Source organism: Rattus norvegicus, chromosome 11, assembly GCF_036323735.1.
Source record: "Rattus norvegicus strain BN/NHsdMcwi chromosome 11, GRCr8, whole genome shotgun sequence".
Taxonomy (NCBI): domain Eukaryota; kingdom Metazoa; phylum Chordata; class Mammalia; order Rodentia; family Muridae; genus Rattus; species Rattus norvegicus.
In genome coordinates this window covers 69,974,666-69,993,491 of record NC_086029.1, presented here as the reverse complement: position 1 = coordinate 69,993,491, position 18,826 = coordinate 69,974,666, and the positions used below count along the sequence as shown (strand labels likewise).

The 18,826-nt window shown below is 44.2% G+C and overlaps 1 protein-coding gene and 1 pseudogene across 4 annotated transcripts in view; one reads left to right on the top strand and one right to left on the bottom strand.

The window, feature by feature from the left end:
* Usf3 (upstream transcription factor family member 3) overlaps window positions 1-16,834 on the top strand; it is a 59,152-nt gene extending 42,318 nt beyond the window's left edge. For all 4 annotated transcript variants that reach the window (XM_006248357.4, XM_006248356.4, XM_039088895.2 and 1 more), the window contains 2 exons: window positions 1,676-1,772; window positions 4,459-16,834. In XM_006248357.4, the coding sequence (XP_006248419.1) occupies window positions 1,676-1,772; window positions 4,459-10,871 (6,510 nt within the window). In that variant the 3' untranslated portion in view covers window positions 10,872-16,834. The remainder of the gene's footprint in view (window positions 1-1,675; window positions 1,773-4,458) is intronic.
* LOC120095793 (U2 spliceosomal RNA) lies at window positions 2,083-2,260 on the bottom strand (annotated as a pseudogene).
* Window positions 16,835-18,826: the final 1,992 nt, after the last annotated feature.

Below are 18,826 nucleotides of genomic sequence, written 5' to 3'. Positions count from 1 at the left end.
ATCAGCAGAGTGTCTCAGGACAGGCTCCAGTAACGAAGTGTCATGGATCCAGTGACAAAACAAAACAAAACACAACACAACACAACAAAAATAAAAACAAAACCAACCAAACAAACAAACAAACAAAACCCCTTAACCTGGCAGTTTAGAGCAGAGAAGTCCAAAACAAAGATTCCAACCCTTGGGCTATAGAGATGACTCCACCACAGTTTAAGCCAGAGCTACTTGTGCTTGGTTCCCAGCACCCCTGTCAGGCATCTTGCAACTTCCTGTAATTCCAGACCACTGGGATCCAACACCTCTAGCCTCCTTGGGTACTCATGTGCTTACCCCCAACAAATGCACAAAGGTCATTAAAAATAATAAAAATCTTTAAAAAAATAAATAACTTCTAGTCCTAATTATGTACTTACATGGTACAGAGAGAAAGATCACCACACTTTTCTCTTTAAAATAATAAATTATTATTTATGTGTATGAATGAGGTTTGTGAATGCTACATAAGTGCAGGACATTACAGAGCCCAGAGAGGCTGTTAGAGCCAATGGAACTGGAGCAGCAAGTGGTTGTGAGCTCCACATGGGTTTAGGAACCAAACCCGGGTCCTCTGCTAAAGCAGTAAGTGCCCTTAACTGCTCAACCATCTTTCCAGCCTGTCTCTTTTTATAAGGATGCTAATCTACCAGAGTAGTGTTAGCACCGAACCATCTCTCCATCTCTCACTTTTCTTGTAAGGGTGCTTCATCCCATTCAGGGTAGAGCCCTCCCAGACTTCAGCTCCAAATACTAGCACATTATAGATCAGAAGTTGTACATGTAAATCTGGCAGAATGTCACAAACGTTTGGTTCACATGCTGCCATCGACAGTCTCCTTCCTTATCCTCTGTAATTTTCCTTTGTTCTGCTTGTGAATCATGCAAAAATCTGTTCACCCAATTTTGTGTGTTTGATTTGGGTTTTTTTTTTTTTGTTTTTTATTTTGATGGTGTGTGTGTGTGTGTGTGTGTGTGTGTGTGTGTGTGTGTGTGTGTGTGTCTGTGTGCATACATGTCACTGTTCATAGCATTTTGGCTTTATTTGTATTGTGTATACAGGCACACATGTGTATGTGGGTGTACTTGCATGTACATGTACATGTGAAGGCCAGAGTAAACTTCTGGTGCTGTTCCTTCTAGCATGCCTTTACTTTTTTTACTCTTTAAATTGGCCTAGAACTGTGGACAGGTTGGCTTTGAACTCAGAAAGCTGCTTGCTTCTGCCTCCTAAGTGCTAGGATTCAAGATGTGGGCAACCACTTCCACGCCTTCCACCATACTTCTTGAGATAGGATCTCTCACTGGCCTGAGGCTATTGGATTAGGCTGTCACTACCTTCCCAGAGCTGGAATTATAAGTGCATGCCACTGTGCATTGCCTTTAGAAGTTATCTTCAGTGAATCGAAGTCAGGTCTTCATGCCTTTGCCTATATTCCTGGATCCTAGATCTGAGCCTGACATGTAGTAAATGGTCAGATGCTAGTAAATGTAAAATGATCAGTAGAAGCCTTTGAACTTTGTATCTAATTCGAATATTAAAAAGTTATGTATCACATGTGATAAAGCTATCACATTTTACATATCTTCTTACAGGTTTACCTTTTAATGAAATATTTAAATTGTTACTTTTCTTTTGCAGAGCAAGAACATGATCCTGGACCAAGCCTTTAAGTACATAACAGAACTGAAGCGGCAAAACGATGAACTCCTGCTTAATGGAGGGAGCAGTGAACAAGGTGGAGACTTGCCGAGTCCTGCTGTCTCCTGTTTGTGTTACAGTGACATGCACTTGAGGACATGGAAAGCTCCCCCAACCCTCTAATCAGAATAGGCTTGCCCTCAGTAGCATTGCAAATGAGATCACTGTAGCTGAACTCCTCTTCCTCTGTGGTTAATTTTAATCTTGTAAAAACACATAACTTCAACCTTGATTACTTCTATTCTATGTTTGCCTAAGTCATGAAACTAATAGTGTTGAATCTCCCCCGCTCCACTTGATCTTGCAGTTAGGAGACTCTCAGAAGATGACTCACAGAGGAGCTGTGCTCATGGTAACCTATAAACAAGATTAGAGGATAGATCTGGGCCAAGTTTTAACAATGCATTGACTCAAAAGGCCAAAATATTCACTTCATAATTATTTGCATTAATATAAAGTATATCTTGAACTGCTAGGTCATTTAATATACTTCACTTGATCTTAGCCAAAAGGCCGAGAAGCGATCATTTAATATACTTGATTTTTAGGTGTAACTTTTTGTGCTGAGGGTTCTGAGTTTTACAGAAGCATTGGTGAGAAGCTGAAAGGAATCATTCTGGGGCCAATGTAAAGCTCAGGGTGGAAGGCCGGTTGGGTGGCCCTTTCTTATGGCTCTGAAATGATCAGAGGTTTTCCTTTCACAAACATTAAAAGGAGTAGACCACTTTAACGGGACTAACTTTGGTCAGTGCTATGCCACACTGCTTGTACTGAGCAAGAAATAGTATCGGAAGCCATTCCAGGAGCGCAGGGCAGCATTTGGAATTCTTCCTTACACTCCGTTCAGAAGCTGCTTTCTTAAGTCAGCTCTCTTTGAATGGTGCAAGCCACCCTTATAGGCGCCTCCATCAGAGAGCTGGATATATTGGTACTTGGAACATCATGAAGTACTCCTCAAGATACTTTGAGGTTAGACTGATCTTTAGACTTTTCCAATGAAAGCTCCTTTGCCTGAGAACACGAGGCTAGGCCAAGCAAGTTACCTTAGTGAAAAGGGAAGCTGATGACAAACTCCCAGGCACATGTAGCCAGGCCAGGGTGGGGTAGAACCTGGAACGGCCTCAATGGCTCTTTTGTCATCTCTCTCTGTTGTGATCATGGTTTCTTGGGTTCTTTCTGTGCATATATTCTATCTGATCCTTGTATTGTTTGTCGTTGATCTTTGGTAGAAGATAGTTTGTCTCATTTAGTATAGAGGACAGCACCTTCTCAAGGATCAACAATGGCCAAAGGAACCATTCCTGTAGAACACACTCAAAGGCTGAAGGCAGACAGTGGTCAGAGACTGCTGTTCTAATCTGTATTGGAGGCATGCTTTATACTAAAGTCTATAGAAGAAACAATGTACCCTTCAGAACATACTCCTGCCCAAGAGATTAACACGTCCATTTTGATAGACTCCTAATGAGGGGGACAGTGCTATGCTCTTATTCTTAATCAAAAAGCTTCTAGGCACGTAGTAATCTTACACACACACACACACACACACACACAGACACACACACACACACTATTATAATAGTGATCTTCCAGTTAGTTCAGAATGTCATGTCTTCACCTAGGGCTGCAGTTATGTCATAGATCCATCCCTTTGACCAATTAGCAGAGCCCTGCAGCTATGGTCTTGGTTTAAAACCTGCTGGTTTTGAGATGGGCTCATCTCAATGACTTCCAAGCCTGCTAATATCTCCCCACCTGCTTCACATCACCTCCCTAAGAGATGAGACCCTGAAGTCATTAGGTGTTTGGCGTCAGGATAGTCTGACCACTTGGGGCTGCAGTGGGTGTAGAATGATAGAAGGTTTCTGTTCTTGCTGACATTGAGCAATATGGAATTAGATTGCTGCAGAACCATCTGAGGATGGATTGACTGTAAGCAAGAGGGGAAAAGAAATAAGACAGTAGGCACACAAGGTCCAAGACAACTATAATCAACACTAAGATTATAATAAGTATAATTCATTTCAACTATGAAAATTCAGAGGTCCAGCCAAAGCTGATTGATGAAAGGGGTGGTAGTGTCTGGCATGGTTTAGTCAGTCAGATAAAGCATTAGCAGAATCAAGAATTATACCAATCAGCCCTGATAATAATACAAGTGTCGTCCAGGAGTAGCTGTGAGGATCTAACATGTCCTGACCACCCTTGGACTACTACCATGTCAGGCTGCTTTGAAAACTGTCTCACAAATTGATGGATTTGAGGCGAGGCCTAGTCAAGAACTAACTCATGGGCTACACCTCAGCATTCTGCGTCATACTAGTAAGAGACCGTCAGCTATGGTAGCCCTACCCTTGGAACCCTGAACAAAGAGGCATTTAGCTTATCAAAAGCATGTTACCAGTTAAACAGTCTGTCTGTCAGCCTGTTTCCTCTGTTAGCTGTGTTACTGGAAAGGTTTTGATTCAGAACGTTGAGACTTCTTCACCATAGGAGATTTTCAGTGGTTGGCCTTTAAAGGTGTAATGTTTAAAAGGAATTTAAGAGAGTCTTGAGGTATTACTCTAAGAAGAAAACCTTACAGCAGCAGAGAGCTCCTGGCTCTGCTGAGGCATCTTAAGGCCAAAATTGGAATTCAGTGGCTTAGCACATATGGGTTTGCTTAAGTTGTTATAATTACTGACATCACCTGTATTTTTACATCTTTATTTCTAATATTTTAGCTGAAGAAATAAAAAAACTACGGAAACAACTAGAAGAAATCCAAAAAGAAAATGGCCGATATATTGAATTGTTGAAAGCAAATGACATATGCTTATATGATGACCCCACAATCCACTGGAAAGGAAATCTGAAAACCTCAAAGGTGTCTGTTGTTATTCCAAGTGACCAGGTCCAGAAAAACATCATTGTTTATTCCAACGGGAGCCAACCTGGGGGAAACAGCCAGGGGACAGCTGTCCAGGGGATAACCTTTAATGTTGGTCACGGCTTGCAAAAGCAAACCGCCAATGTGGTGCCAGTGCAGAGGACCTGCAAGCTTGTGACTCCTGTGTCTATTTCTGGAATTTACCCTTCTGAAAACAAGCCGTGGCATCAGACTACAGTGTCTGCACTGGCTGCCAACCAGTCTGTTCCCCTTTGTCTTCCCACTGCCATTTCTGCTCAAAACATTCTCGAACTTTCTACTTCTGAAAGCCAATCAAGTGCACTCGGTGCCACTGGTGGCTCAGTAGTCACCACTTCAGTTGGCCCTGACCCTCACCAACATCGTTCCTTGAATACATGCCTAAATGATCAAAATGCTTCAGAAAATAGCAACGTGCAGGAGAGCCCCAAATCATCAAAGAAAACAGTCTCGAGTGTCTCAGGCACCTCCTCCAGCAATTCAGCAGCTGCCCCAGGGGTGCACCATGAAACCAAGTCCAGCCTGGCCACACAGGGCTCCAGTGCAGACTCACAAAACACCCTTGTGTCAATTACCACCCCAGTGTCCTCCCAGCCTCCCAGATCTACAGGTAGCTCTTCTCCAGTGAGTGTTAGCAAGACTGTGGACCCAACCAATACAGCAGCAGCAGTGGTACCAGCTCACACTGCAGTGTCGAAGAGTGCCCTCCCAGTGAGCAGTCTTTCTGCAACTCCTTTGGAAGGTGGTTGGACTCTTTCTTGTTCTCTGCCTTCCTCAAGTGTCAGTGCTTCAGAATTAAAAAACATCAACAGTCTTACCCGAATCTCTTCAGCCGGAAACACACAGACAACATGGACTACATTGCACCTGGCCGGAAACACTATCCAGCCTTTAAGCCAGCCACCATCTTCTGCTTCGACTCCAGCATTAAACGAGTGTGGTACCAGCCCTACCCCAAGCAACCACAAGCATATGGCTACAGGGATCACCTTCAACAATTCTCCTCCAACAGATGGGCAGCCAGTTGAGCAGATAGTGGTAACTTTGCCTTCGTGCCCACCCTTACCTATGCAACCACTAATTGCTCAACCACAAGTTAAATCTCAGCCTCCAAAAAATATCCTTCCCCTGAATTCGGCAATGCAAGTGATTCAGATGGCTCAACCTGTTGGGTCAGGTGTCACTGCAGCTCCAGCTAACCAAAATGTCATCATTCTTCAGCCACCCAGCACAACCCCATGCCCAGCAATGATGAGGGCAGAGGTTTCCAACCAAGCAGTAGGTCAACAGATTGTCATCATACAGGCGGCTAATCAGAACCCATTGCCACTCCTCTCTGCTCCCCATCCTGGTCCTGTTCGACTCCCTGTCAATGGAGCCAGTGCTATAATAGGGTCTCATAATTCAGTGCAAAATGTGCCAGCCCCACAGACTTTTGGAGGAAAGCATCTTGTCCATATATTACCAAGACCTTCATCTCTGTCCACATCTAACTCAGCACAGACTTTTTCTGTTACCATGTCAAACCAACAGCAGCCCCAAACCATTTCTTTAAATGGACAGCTCTTTGCTTTGCAGCCTGTGATGTCCTCATCAGGAACTACAAATCAAAGCCCTATGCAAATCATTCAACCCACCACCAGCGAAGATCCAAATACCAATGTTGCCCTGAACACATTTGGGGCTTTGGCCAGCCTCAATCAAAGCATATCACAGATGGCTGGACAAAGCTGTGTACAGTTGTCTATTAGCCAGTCTGCTAATCCTCAAACTTCTGCAAACAGTCAAACTAGCCCCACTAACTGTGTTTCACTAACAACTGTAGCACCTACCATGACAGCAGAAAATTCAGCCACGCAGTCCACTACTTATAGCCTTGCAACAGCTTCCTCAACAAACACCGTCACTTGTTTGCCCTCTACCATGAAATCAAAAAGGCTGAGCAAGAAGCCAAGTGCCAAGAAACACTTAGCAGCTAACAAACCAGCATGTCCCCTGAATTCAGTCAGAGATGTGGGCAAGATGGATGGCCCCGGAATGGACAGCTCAGCAGAGCCATCATGTAGTGATGGACTGCTGAACGGCCTCCCTGTTGGCCTGTCATCTGTGACTGTGTCCCAGGCAAAGAGTGTTAGTATTTCTGCTTCACATTCTTTGGACATTCTGAATTCTGAATCAGTGATCCCTGAGTCTGATTCCAAATCTAAATCGGCAGAAGACTGTAGCTCATCCTCCCGAGAATCTGAAGCAAATGAACAACTTGCATTGGCCACAGCGAAATCCAAAGATTCTACTCCCATTTTGCAAGAGTCATCTCAGGGTACACCACCATGCTCTGTAGCTCTGCCCAATGCTACGAAATCCTGTGCTTCAGCCAATGTGTTGACTCCATCTCCTACCGAATCCGAGAGTTTGGTTTCTCAGGTTTCTGGTATGCCATCCACTACAAGCACTTCAAACACTGTCTGTATCTCTGAGGTAGAAATTGTGGCAGAACCTTGCCCGGTTCAGCAGGAGTCATTGGACACCATGCAAGCAGCAGGGCCTTTAAAGGGGCAAGGACTAACTATGTTGCTGTCTGATCTTGCTAAAGAAAAGGACCTTCAGAGAACATCTCTCCCAGTCCAGATGGACCATCCTGACTTTTCTCCAGAAAGTTCTAAGATAGGTGATCCTAATGTTGATTTGCATCCCAAGCAGGAACTACTACTGACGAGTGACGATAGAGATCTGCCACAGCCCCACTCCTGTCTCCCTGATCAGGAGGTTATTCATGGCTCTTTGCTCACCAGTAGGCAGGCTGACTCTCCTATGTCAACCAGCTCTGGCAGTAGTCGTAGTTTCTCGGTTGCCTCCATGCTTCCCGAAACAGCTCGAGAAGATGTGACCAGCAGTACAACTAACACATGTGACAGTTGCACCTTTGCAGAGCAAACTGACATTGTGGCCCTTGCTGCAAGAGCTATTTTAGACCAGGAGAGCATTGAGAAGGGAAGGCTTGGCACACAGGCTGATCTGAAGGATGTTACTCCAAAGCCTTCTGAAACCTCTTTAGAGGGAGACCAGCCCTTTAAACCACAGATCCACAAGGAGACTTGCACGGGACAGGCAGATCCAACACCAAATGAATTTAACTCTCAGGATTCAGTGGAAGTGACAGTTGATAGGCCTCTTGAAAAGCCAAGCTGTTCTCTGGGAATTAAAGCATCAAATCCCCCATTACAGGTGTCAGCCTCTCAGCCACCGAGTCTCACCCATCAGAACAGCATCAGCCGTCCTCTGGTCAGCTGTGCGGGTCTATCTCAGAGCTCAGATCAAACTGCTATTCCTGTGACTGTTAATATGACTGTTGCATCCAGTGCTTATGGCAGCCAGCCTCCTGTGCCACCTCTAATGACAGAATATTCCCAGGAACAGCTGAACAGCATGGCTAACTCCATACCAAATCCACAGGTTCAAGAACCGCTTTCAAAGCCTAGTCATGAAAGTCGTAAAGATTCTGCAAAGCGCACTGTACAAGATGATCTTTTACTGTCTTCGGCCAAACGTCAAAAGCATTGTCAGCCAGCCCCTCTCAGACTTGAAAGTGTGCCCCTCATGAGTCGGACTCCAGACAACATTCCTGATCAAACTCAAATGATGGCGAGTCAGATCACGCCCAACTCCTCAAACTCAGTTGTTCCTGTTAGCAACCCAGCACATGGAGATGGCCTTACACGGTTATTCCCAGCTGGTAACAACTTTGCGGCTCCTGTACTGAGGCAGGCAGATGTTCAGTGTAACCCTCAGCCTTCCGTTGCTGAGCAGCCGCAGCAAACCCAGGCAGGCCAACATCTGCAGGCACTGCAGCAGCATGTACCCCCTCAAGGCGTGTCTCACCTTCACACCAACCATCTGTACCTCAAGCAGCAGCAGCAGCAGCAGCAAGCAGGGCAGCTAAGGGAGAGGCATCACTTGTATCAGCTGCAGCATCATGTGCCTCATGCAGATAATGCTGTCCACTCCCAGCCCCATATCGTGCACCAACAGAGAACTCTACAGCAGGAAGTTCAGATGCAGAAGAAAAGGAATCTTGTTCAGGGCACTCCCACATCTCAGCTATCCTTACAACCCAAACACCATGGGACTGACCAGTCGAGACCCAAGAGCAGCCAACCACATCCTCACCATCAACAGATGCAGCAACAGCTACAACAACACTTTGCTAGTTCCCAGCCAGAGAAGAGCTGCGAAAACCCTTCAAGTAGCCGGGGCCACCACAGCCATCCCCAGAACCATCTCAATCAGGACGTTCTACACCAGCAACAGGATGTTGGGAGCAGACAGCAGGGTTCAGCGGTTTCTTCTGATCATGTATCTGGGCATAATCCAATGCAGAGGCTTTTACCATCAAGAGGCTTAGAGCAGCAAATGGTGTCCCAACCAAGTATTGTGACTAGGTCTTCAGACATGACCTGTGCTCCACACAGGCCAGAGAGAAACCGAGTGTCAAGTTACTCTGCTGAAGCACTCATTGGAAAGTCATCTTCTACTTCAGAACAGAGACTGGGCATATCAATTCAGGGTTCTAGGGTTTCAGATCAGCTTGAGATGAGAAGCTATCTTGATGTTCCCAGAAATAAGAGCTTGGCACTTCATAATATGCAGGGTCGCATGGATCATACTGTCACCTCAGATATCCGCCTTTCTGATTGTCAGACATTCAAACCAGGGGCAGCCAGCCAACAGCCCCAGAGTAATTTTGAAGTACAATCTTCAAGAAACAATGAAATAGGTAACCCTGCACCATCACTGAGGGGTATGCAGTCCCAGGCTTTTCGAATTAGTCAAAACACTGGCCCACCACCAATAGACCGACAAAAGAGATTATCTTATCCGCCAGTTCAGAGCATCCCAACAGGAAATGCTGTCCCACCAAGGGATAGTGAGAACACATGTCACCAGAGTTTCATGCAGAGTCTGCTTGCTCCTCACCTTGGCGATCAGGTCATTGGGAGTCAAAGGTCACTCTCAGAACATCCAAGGAATACACAATGTGGTCCGTCTTCAACAATTGAGTATAATTGTCCTCCAGCTCGTGAAAGTGTTCATATTAGAAGAGAGAGTGAAAGTCAGAATAGGGAGAGTTGTGACATGTCTTTAGGTGCAATTAACCCCAGGAACAGCACTTTGAATATTCCTTTCTCCAGTTCTTCTTCCTCAGGGGATATTCAAGGTCGAAACACAAGTCCCAATGTTTCCGTACAGAAGTCCAATCCCATGAGGATTACTGACAGTCATGGGGCCAAGGGCCACATGAACCCTCCTGTCACATCCAACATGCATGGGGTTGCAAGGCCAACTTTGCCACACCCATCTGTGTCTCATGGGAATGCTGACCAAGGGCCTCCTGTGCGTCAGGCTAACTCCTCAGTTGCCCAGAGATCAAGACATCCCCTGCAGGATAGCAGTGGTTCTAAAATCCGCCAGCCTGAAAGGAATCGTTCTGGAAATCAAAGGCACAGTAATGTCTTTGATCCAAGTCTTCCTCATCTTCCTCTCTCCACTAGTGGCAGTATGATTCTTGGACGGCAACAGCCTGCTGCAGAGAAGAGAGGAAGTATTGTCCGCTTCATGCCTGACAGTCCACAAGTACCTAATGATAATTCAGGTCCTGACCAGCATTCACTGTCACAAAACTTTGGTTTTCCTTTTATTCCTGAGGGTGGCATGAATCCACCAATAAATGCTAATACTTCCTTCATTCCACAGGTGACTCAGCCTAGTGCCACCCGAGCTCCAGCTCTCATCCCAGTAGATCCCCAGAACACTCTCCCCTCCTTCTACCCACCCTACTCTCCTGCTCATCCCACTCTGTCCAATGACATCTCAATCCCTTATTTTTCTAATCAAATGTTCTCCAATCCTAGCACAGAGAAAGTGAACAGTGGAAGTCTAAACAACCGATTTGGATCCATTTTATCTCCTCCCAGACCTGTTGGCTTTGCTCAGCCAAGTTTCCCTCTTCTCCCCGAGATGCCGCCAATGCACATGGCCAACTCTCACCTATCCAATTTTAATATGACGTCATTGTTTCCGGAAATAGCGGCTCTTCCCGATGGCTCAGCAATGTCACCTTTGCTTACCATAGCAAACTCCTCTGCTTCTGACTCTTCCAAGCAGTCCTCAAACAGACCTGCTCACAACATAAGCCATATTTTAGGTCATGATTGCAGCTCAGCTGTTTAAATCCAGAGAAACTAACTGTAGTGGTTTGGGTTGAAATGACAACTGTTCTTCTGTATACAGATGTGCATTGAGAGAGCTTATGTGGATATGTGTCTTTGTATTGGATAACCGTTTTTCCATTAGCTTCTGTCTACAAGGAAGCCATGTCAGAGAGGATGCATACACTGGGGTTGTCAAAACAATCATCTTTTATTTCTGAGTGATGTGCTTTCTTTAATCTTCTAAGTGACTTACCTTTCCAAGCTTGATTTGTAATCTTTTATTCCCTAAGTACTAATCAGCCAGAAGGCGAAGAGATCTTGGCACATGCTGGGTGGGAGGGGGAACTGAGATTCTGAACTCAGTTGTTGAGAAGTTGTAAACTGAATAGTTGAGATGGTCGAGATGGTTAAGTTGCAAATCCAAAAGTAAAAGCAACTTGAAAGAAATCATGATTCGTCATAGGTGCTTGTCGATGTCAACATCTAACAGTTCTGAACCATGGCAAGTAATGAATTGATAATGAGTTGAATTCCCATAAGTAAAAATATCAGGCAGATAGAAAATAAATGAAGTGTTTGATCATTCCTGAGCTTTGATACAGAGACTTCTTTCTTAATTATAATTTTTTTAATAAACTCCCTAAATTTCATGTCTTGTTCTTCAAGGTAGGAGCCACATTCTCCTTTAATGTGCCAAGATTCTGTAAAGTAAGTCTTCCTTAGACAATGAGCCTTAAAAATACAAAGCTAAGACAATACAGAAACGCTTTCCACTTAGTACTTGGGTTTTGCATCAGGCCAAAGAATAACAGCAGTTGTCTGTGGTTTTCCTGGTGTCGGTTAGCAACTAGTACTTCACTAGTTGAATTGATTTTGTATTCTCTCTTCATTCTATTTATTTGGTCTTAAAATACATTAATTTACAATCACTTAAATGTTAGAACTGTTCAGAAAATATTGTGTTTAGAAGACACTTTGAGCCTTTCAGATACTTCAGAGTAGAGTTTTAAGCTGTCTTTTTATTTGCTGATTATTTATATTAAATATGGCATTGTAAATTACATTATTGTCCTTCATAACAATTATAATAAGAAAATGAATTATTTTTCTTGTAGGTATGAAATGGTGCTTCACAAAAATACATTCATTATGTGTATGTCTGTTCATGAGTGAGAGTGGGTGTGGAAATGGGTTTTCAAGTAGAGCCTGGTCCTCACTGTTGGGGATGTATATCATATATGCATATTTATTTATCATGCTGCACGTGATAAATAGATATCTTGTCTCCATTGGAAATGAACAAGTTGAAAATGACTGGAGAACTGCTGTCTGCAAGTGGGCAGTTGAGGCTTGCTCTAAAGCACAGGTTCTCAGTCCTAACGCTGTCACCCTTTAACCGGTTCCTCATGTTCTAATGACTCCCAGCCATAAACTTAGTTTCATTGCTACTTCATAGCTGTAATTTTGCTACTGTTACAAATTGTAATGTCAATATGTGGTTTCTGATGGTCTTAGGTGACCCCTATGACAGAGTCATTTGACCCCCCAAATGGGTCACAACCCACAGGTAGAGAGCCCTTGTTCTAAAGCATAGGAAAACAGTGTAGATTTTTTTATTCTCTCAAACGTTACATCCCAACTGCAGTTCTCAGCCCCACCCACCTTCCCTCTCCCCCAAATTCAGTCCTCTACCATCCCCCCTCCCCAAAAAGCAGGCTACCCAGGGACATCAACTGAACACAGCGTGATAAGTCACAAGACCAGGCACAGCCGCTCATATCCAGGCCGGACAAGGCAACCCAATAGGAGGAAAAGGGTCCTACTGTAGACATCTTGAACCCCAATGAATTAGTAATGAATTTGAAAACATATGTTGAGTCTTGAGAAGTTAAAGCTAAGAAGAAGTTGTATGTACTGAATTTTTAAAAACTCTTAAAGCGTTAACTTTCAATTGTTGCTACACTCTGTTAAATAGTGTAGAATAGAGGGAAAGGCACACAGAATGGGCCCGTTGGCTCCGAGGAAGCCCAAGGACCAGCAGAGGTTTAGTGTGGAAGGTTTTGTTTGCTTGTTTTTTTTTTTTTTGTTTTGTTTTGTTTTTTAGTTTTGGTTTGCTAAGGAAGCCACCCAGGGCCTGATCAGAGCAGTTACCACTAAATGCCTTTCTAAAGACTCAGCAAAAGGGTCACTTATGCCTGGTCACGTGTTTCACCATCCCACTCTGCGTCTGCTGCCCTTGAAAATCACCCCTCCTGGTGAGCAAGGCAAACCTGTGTTTCTTTCCTGCATACTATTCTTGCGGGGAGAAGAGGACTTCACAGTGCAATACTTGACTCGTGAACAGCACAATAGGAAATGGACTGAGGGAAAGAGAACATTTATCAATTGCATTCGGGCACGCATAGTCATCATTTTCTTTGCTCTTGACAGGTCCAATCTGCCAGCTTCACTAAGGGTAGTGTTCTGTATAGCCAGTCATTCCTGTCCCACCTTCTCTTGGTGGCTGTCTGCCTTTCACATAGGTATCCTCACATCATGGTGGCTCTTGAGTGCTGAAGGACAGACTCGCTCAGTTTGAACTAAGGTAACATGACATGGACAAAGCTCAGGTTTGCACTGTGTTTCTGAGACAGGGATCTTGCCGTGTTGTCCAGACTGGCCTGGCCTCGGCCTCCTAGGTAGCCGGGAAAGAGCGCATTCTGCCACTCTGCTGAGAGGCGCCACTCGAGATTGCAGCATAAAGGTCCTAAAGCCCATTGCTACTTTGGGAATTTTGTTTGGTTGACAGCTCAGCTCTGCGCCAGAGCTTTAATGGTGAGAATACTGCACTGTGATGCTGTCTGGCTTTCAGCTTTTTGTGACCATCTGGAGAGAGACGTAAAGGTCTGTAGATAATTGGGCTCCTGCTCACATGTGGCTCTAAATAAAGATACTGTAGATTTGTGTGTTAGAGATCATTTCATACATGGGCTCAGATGAGAAAGAGTTCTCACTGTGCTCCTGCCTGGTTTGAAAGTCTGGGTACCTATTAGTGTGTCGATTACTAAAGCTACATGATTTGGGGAGGAAACATAAATGGTCTCTGTTAATCTCTAAATAAAACCAAATACCAAAAGATAAGTGTAACACTTATCTTTCCACTTATTTCTGTCAAAATAATGGCAGAGATGCAGTAGGTTCGGTTGTTAAGTTTCAAGTTGTCCTCAGCTTGTCAGCATGACTCTAAACTGTCTCCACAGATAGCTTTGTAATTTCTGGAAACACACAAAATCATGTCTATTTTCTAAGTGGGAGTCCTTGATCGATCCTTTTGTTCTAACTATTGATCGCATAGAATCAGTGAAAGTGCTCCGCTCCTCTCAGTCCTCCTCTTAGAGCTCCACAGGAAGTTCTAAAGGAGTGAAGATGTTTAGATTTCTCTATGCAAACTTCTTCAATGAGTTTGTTAATAAGTTGATCACACATGAAGTAAATCCATTTTAATGTTTTAGTAGACATTGGGTTTGTACAAGTCTTTTATTTATTCAGATGTTATAGGTTTAATTTTACTAGAATGACTCTGAAATGCCAGATGTCACTTCCTTTCTGAGGGGAGGGCAGGATTTTCACCGTGGTGTGATTGTGCAAGTCTGAGGGGTCGACCTGTGGGTTGAGAGGCAGAGGTGTCTGTGGCAGTCACAGACACAGGTCGGAAGTCTGCAGAACTGCAGTGCGGGGCAGTCACTTAAATCAGCCTTTTAAAAGCACACAGTTGTTTAAGCATTTTATAGGGCTTCCTTTGCCTTGTTCTTGCCTTCTAGTATTAGCCATCTCAGAGAGAGGCTAAAACTTACACTCCAAAGAAGATGTAGAACCATGTTCTAGTGGAAACATCTAAAAGGTCAACAAAGGGTTGAGTCTTGCCTCTGCGTTTCTTCTTGGCTTCGCTTCCCTTCACACAGGGAAGTAGGAGGCTCATAGACTCCTTTAGCTGTTCCTCATCAAATGGATGGCAGGCAGCCTGACCAAGTCCCTGGGATAGGGTCCTCCCCGCATTAGACTGTGATGGGCCATCCTGTTAGGTAGGTGTGTAGTATTGGGGCCCAGGTTTATTTCTTGGCAACCCCTGTGCCTCTTTCTTAAAGGGCAACAATTCCTCAAAATGCTCTTAGTTTAGTTGTTAATAGTTAAGCTTGATTTAAGAGATTTTTGTATGTGAGAATAACTACATTCCTTGGCTTGGTGGATTTTTTTCCCTCTGGTAGAAGGAAAGGTAAAGGTGGTACCAAAATGGAATAGCCTTCAGTTCACATCCTCAGACACCTGAGAGTCACGGCAGGCCTGTCATGTGGATGCCGACTACCTGGAGGAAGTATGCTTGTGGCTGTTACATATGGAGGGCAGCAATTAGCAAATGACCAGAGACACTAGTGTGGAGTTAATCTGCTGATTTTGCAATGTGTATATGCAAATTAGTTTTTTTAGAGATTCCCGAATGTTAGCATTTTGTTTTCCTTCCCCAAAGTTCTACCAAAAAGCAAGGTTTTGTGTTTGTTTTGTTTGTTTACCTGTTTTTTTGCTTAACTGTGCTCTGAATTCTCCTGTACTGAAGTCTAAACTGTTTTTAGTAGCTCCTGTGGGGTTCACCACACTCGGATGGACTCAGTCCAGACAGACTGGGAGACCACACCTAGGGCCTTGGGCTCAGAGCTTCTGGTTCTGATGATGACATGCCTCTGCGCTGGTCCTGCACTCTACGTGAAACTGTGCCTCTGATCCTGAGACTAGATCCCAGAACACACCGTCCGGCCAGCCCTGTGTTGCGGGGAAGGCACTCCAGGGATGGTGCATGCTGAGTAGTCGAACACTTCACAGGCGACAAGTACAGCTGATGCTTCTCACTCTTGCCTTAGCACCCCTGAGCCACCGTTGACAGTCACTGGCGAGTTGTGTAGCTGAGCCTGTAAACACAGCTTGTGTGGCAGGCAGTCATTTCTACATTTGCATAAACTCTACATGGTAACCTTTCCTTTGGGCACAGATCTGCTGTCAGGTGCTTCATAAATACAAGTGAACTTAGGCTGAGAAGATTGGGCAGGTTCTTTTGGATGAGTGCATAACCCACCAATAGATTCCATGAGACATGGATAAACCTCTCTTGTAGCACACTATTTAAAAAAGTAACTTTCTGGGCCCAGTTGTGTGTACTGCTGTACACGCAATATCTAATAGGAAATTAAAGTTCGGCCTGTTTAACTTTGTCTTCACGTTTTCTGAGACCTCTGCCCTCCTGCTCCTGAAGTCTTAAAGTCATTTTCATCTGCAGGGTCTCTGAGCACAGGCCTTGACTATAGTGATGAACGTGTGGGGTGTTGAACTGTTTATCTTCCAAGGAGGGACCAGACCAGTGTGACTTAAGATGCTGCAGTTGTGTTACTGTGAAGGAAACTTCCACTTTCAGCAAGCTCTGTGTGTGTGTGTGTGTGTGTGTGTGTGTGTGTGTGTGTGTGTGTTCATTTTGGCTTTTTAAAAATGTTGAAAATTGAGGAGAACATGATTTCCTTCACAAATTATTTATAGATACACTGGGCATGATGCTTACTGTAGGCAAGCACCAGGGAAGCATGAGTTCAGTGCTTCGTCGTGTAATATGTTGTCTATGACCCAGCCAGCATTCTGCTGGGCACTGTGTCCGATAACTGTAAACCACCTGGTTTATAATGCTAGTGGGAACCGATTTGTTTTATAACGGAATACAGAGCAGACATATAACAGGATCAGGATTATCCCACGCTTGTAAATAAGAATGGGGCCTGTTTATTTTGACATCTTTTTACAAATGCATTGTATTAGGATGTGAATATTCCAAAACACGCTCTTGTTTAAAGTTTTGAAATTTTTATTGTTAAATGTAACATTTTGATGGTTGTAATAATTATTTGTATAGATATGAATATAGTATTTTATTTAAGAAAATAAACTTTGCAATTTTTGCATTGTGAATTCTTTTTTTTTTTCTCCCCTGCCTGTTTCACTTCAAATCTGCTTGTTTTGCATCTGAAGTAGGATATTTAAGTTTGCCATCTATTTGAAAAGATTCCATGACACATTGCTTTGGGCTCGTGTTCCTAAGTGTCAGACCTCAAGTGAATCAGTTATGACGGGGGCTAAACTGTTAAAAGAGCCTGCACACTGTACACTCGTTATAGAAAGTAAACTTAGGATTCCACATGTGGAAGAGTGGTCAGTGAGGATTCAGTCTGAATCCTCAACTGTTCACAGTGAAAGAGACGAAAGCTTAGACATTTGAGGTAAGGTATTGGGCTGGAATGGTGGCTTTAGCTGGTGACAGCATAGATGGTTCTTGGAGAACCTCCATGACAGGTGGCTCACACCAGCTGAGACTCCAGCTTCGGGGAGAGGCACAGGCTCTTCTGGCCTCTTCAGGCAGCTGTCCCCATATGTGTACCCAACACACACATAGTTAGAAGGTACATCTTTCAAAGGAAGTTGGGGACCACTAATGGTGGTACACATCTTTAGTCCCAGCATTTGCAGAAGCAAGCAGATCTCTGAATTTGAGTCTAGCCAGAGCTACACAGTGAGACCCTGTCTTAAAAAAAAAAAAAGGTGGATATTTTACTATGGCTGCATCAACTTAGAAAACTTACAAGCATAATTTGTGAAGGGAAAACTGGATTGTACAGTATAAAAATATGTATAAGACTACACAAACATGTTATTTTCTGTAAAACTTAAACTTTATATTGTTTTGGCTTTTATTTTTTGAGACAGGGTCTCACTGTGTAGCCCTCACCAACTTGGAACCAACCGTCCTGCTTAGCCTCTCAAGTTGTGATCACAAGTGCACACCATTATATATCTGGGCCAAAACTACGTAAAGTGTAAGACTGAGGTATAACTCTGTGGTAAGGGCCCCAAGTTTGATTATCTATGGATCCCTACAGATCAATGTATTGTTTACAGATGGAGTAAAAACAATGCAAAACTGATCAGTCCCAAATTCAGAATAAAAAATACTTAGAAAAAAGGCAGTGTGGCATTAAGAAAGTATTTCAAAGATAAGGTATCCCTTTGCATTGGACTGCAGACACTCAGTGGCTCATCTCATTTATGCCTTGAGTATTAGGAATCTCTGAGGAGCAGAATTGATTGGAGACAGACAGACAGACAGACACACACACACACACACACACACGGGGAATTTATTTGATTGGCTTACATGAGTCATGCTGGACTCTTGCACACTAGGCTGTCTGTTGGAAAAGCCAGTAGCTGCTCAGTCCGAGTGGCTGTACACTGCAGCAGGCCTGCCTGGTGCCGGAAGGCCATTCTCAGAGAGCCACTAGTCCTCAGTTCACATTGGAAAGCAGAAGAGGATGGCAGTAGCAGTGGTGGCAATAGGGTAGATTCACTCACTAGCAAGGGTGAAGGCAGGCAGGCGAAAGGCCACAGCCTTGTCCCTACAACCTCCTTGTAGCTGGGCCCCCACCATAAAGTGTCTTCCGCCTCAGGGAGGGGAGGGTCCCTCCCCACAGTTAATCATTTTAGAAAATGCTCTAGTAGACTTGACCTAAGGAGTGACTCTTGGCTGATTCCAGAGCTCATCAAGGTGGCAAGGTTAGCCATCACCTCTAGTCTTTGTCTTGTCCTGGGTTGACTTTGTCACCATGACGGGAGCCTGAGAAAGCATTTGGAAAGGAGAAATGATTTACTATGGATCATGGTTTCCAGGTTCATAGTGGATCATAAAACGTAACTCCAGTCCCAGGGGAGCTGACACCCTCTTCTGGCTTCTGCAGGCACCAGCACACATGCAGTGCACAGACAAGCCTGCCAATCACACTACACGATGGACCACAGAGCTGTACCTAGCCCTCCTGCCTTTCTTTAGGGGAAAAATTCTACGGCACTGTTTGTGTCTGGTGGCTTCAGGCAAGTTACATAACCACCTCTCTGTGTCATAGTTAATTT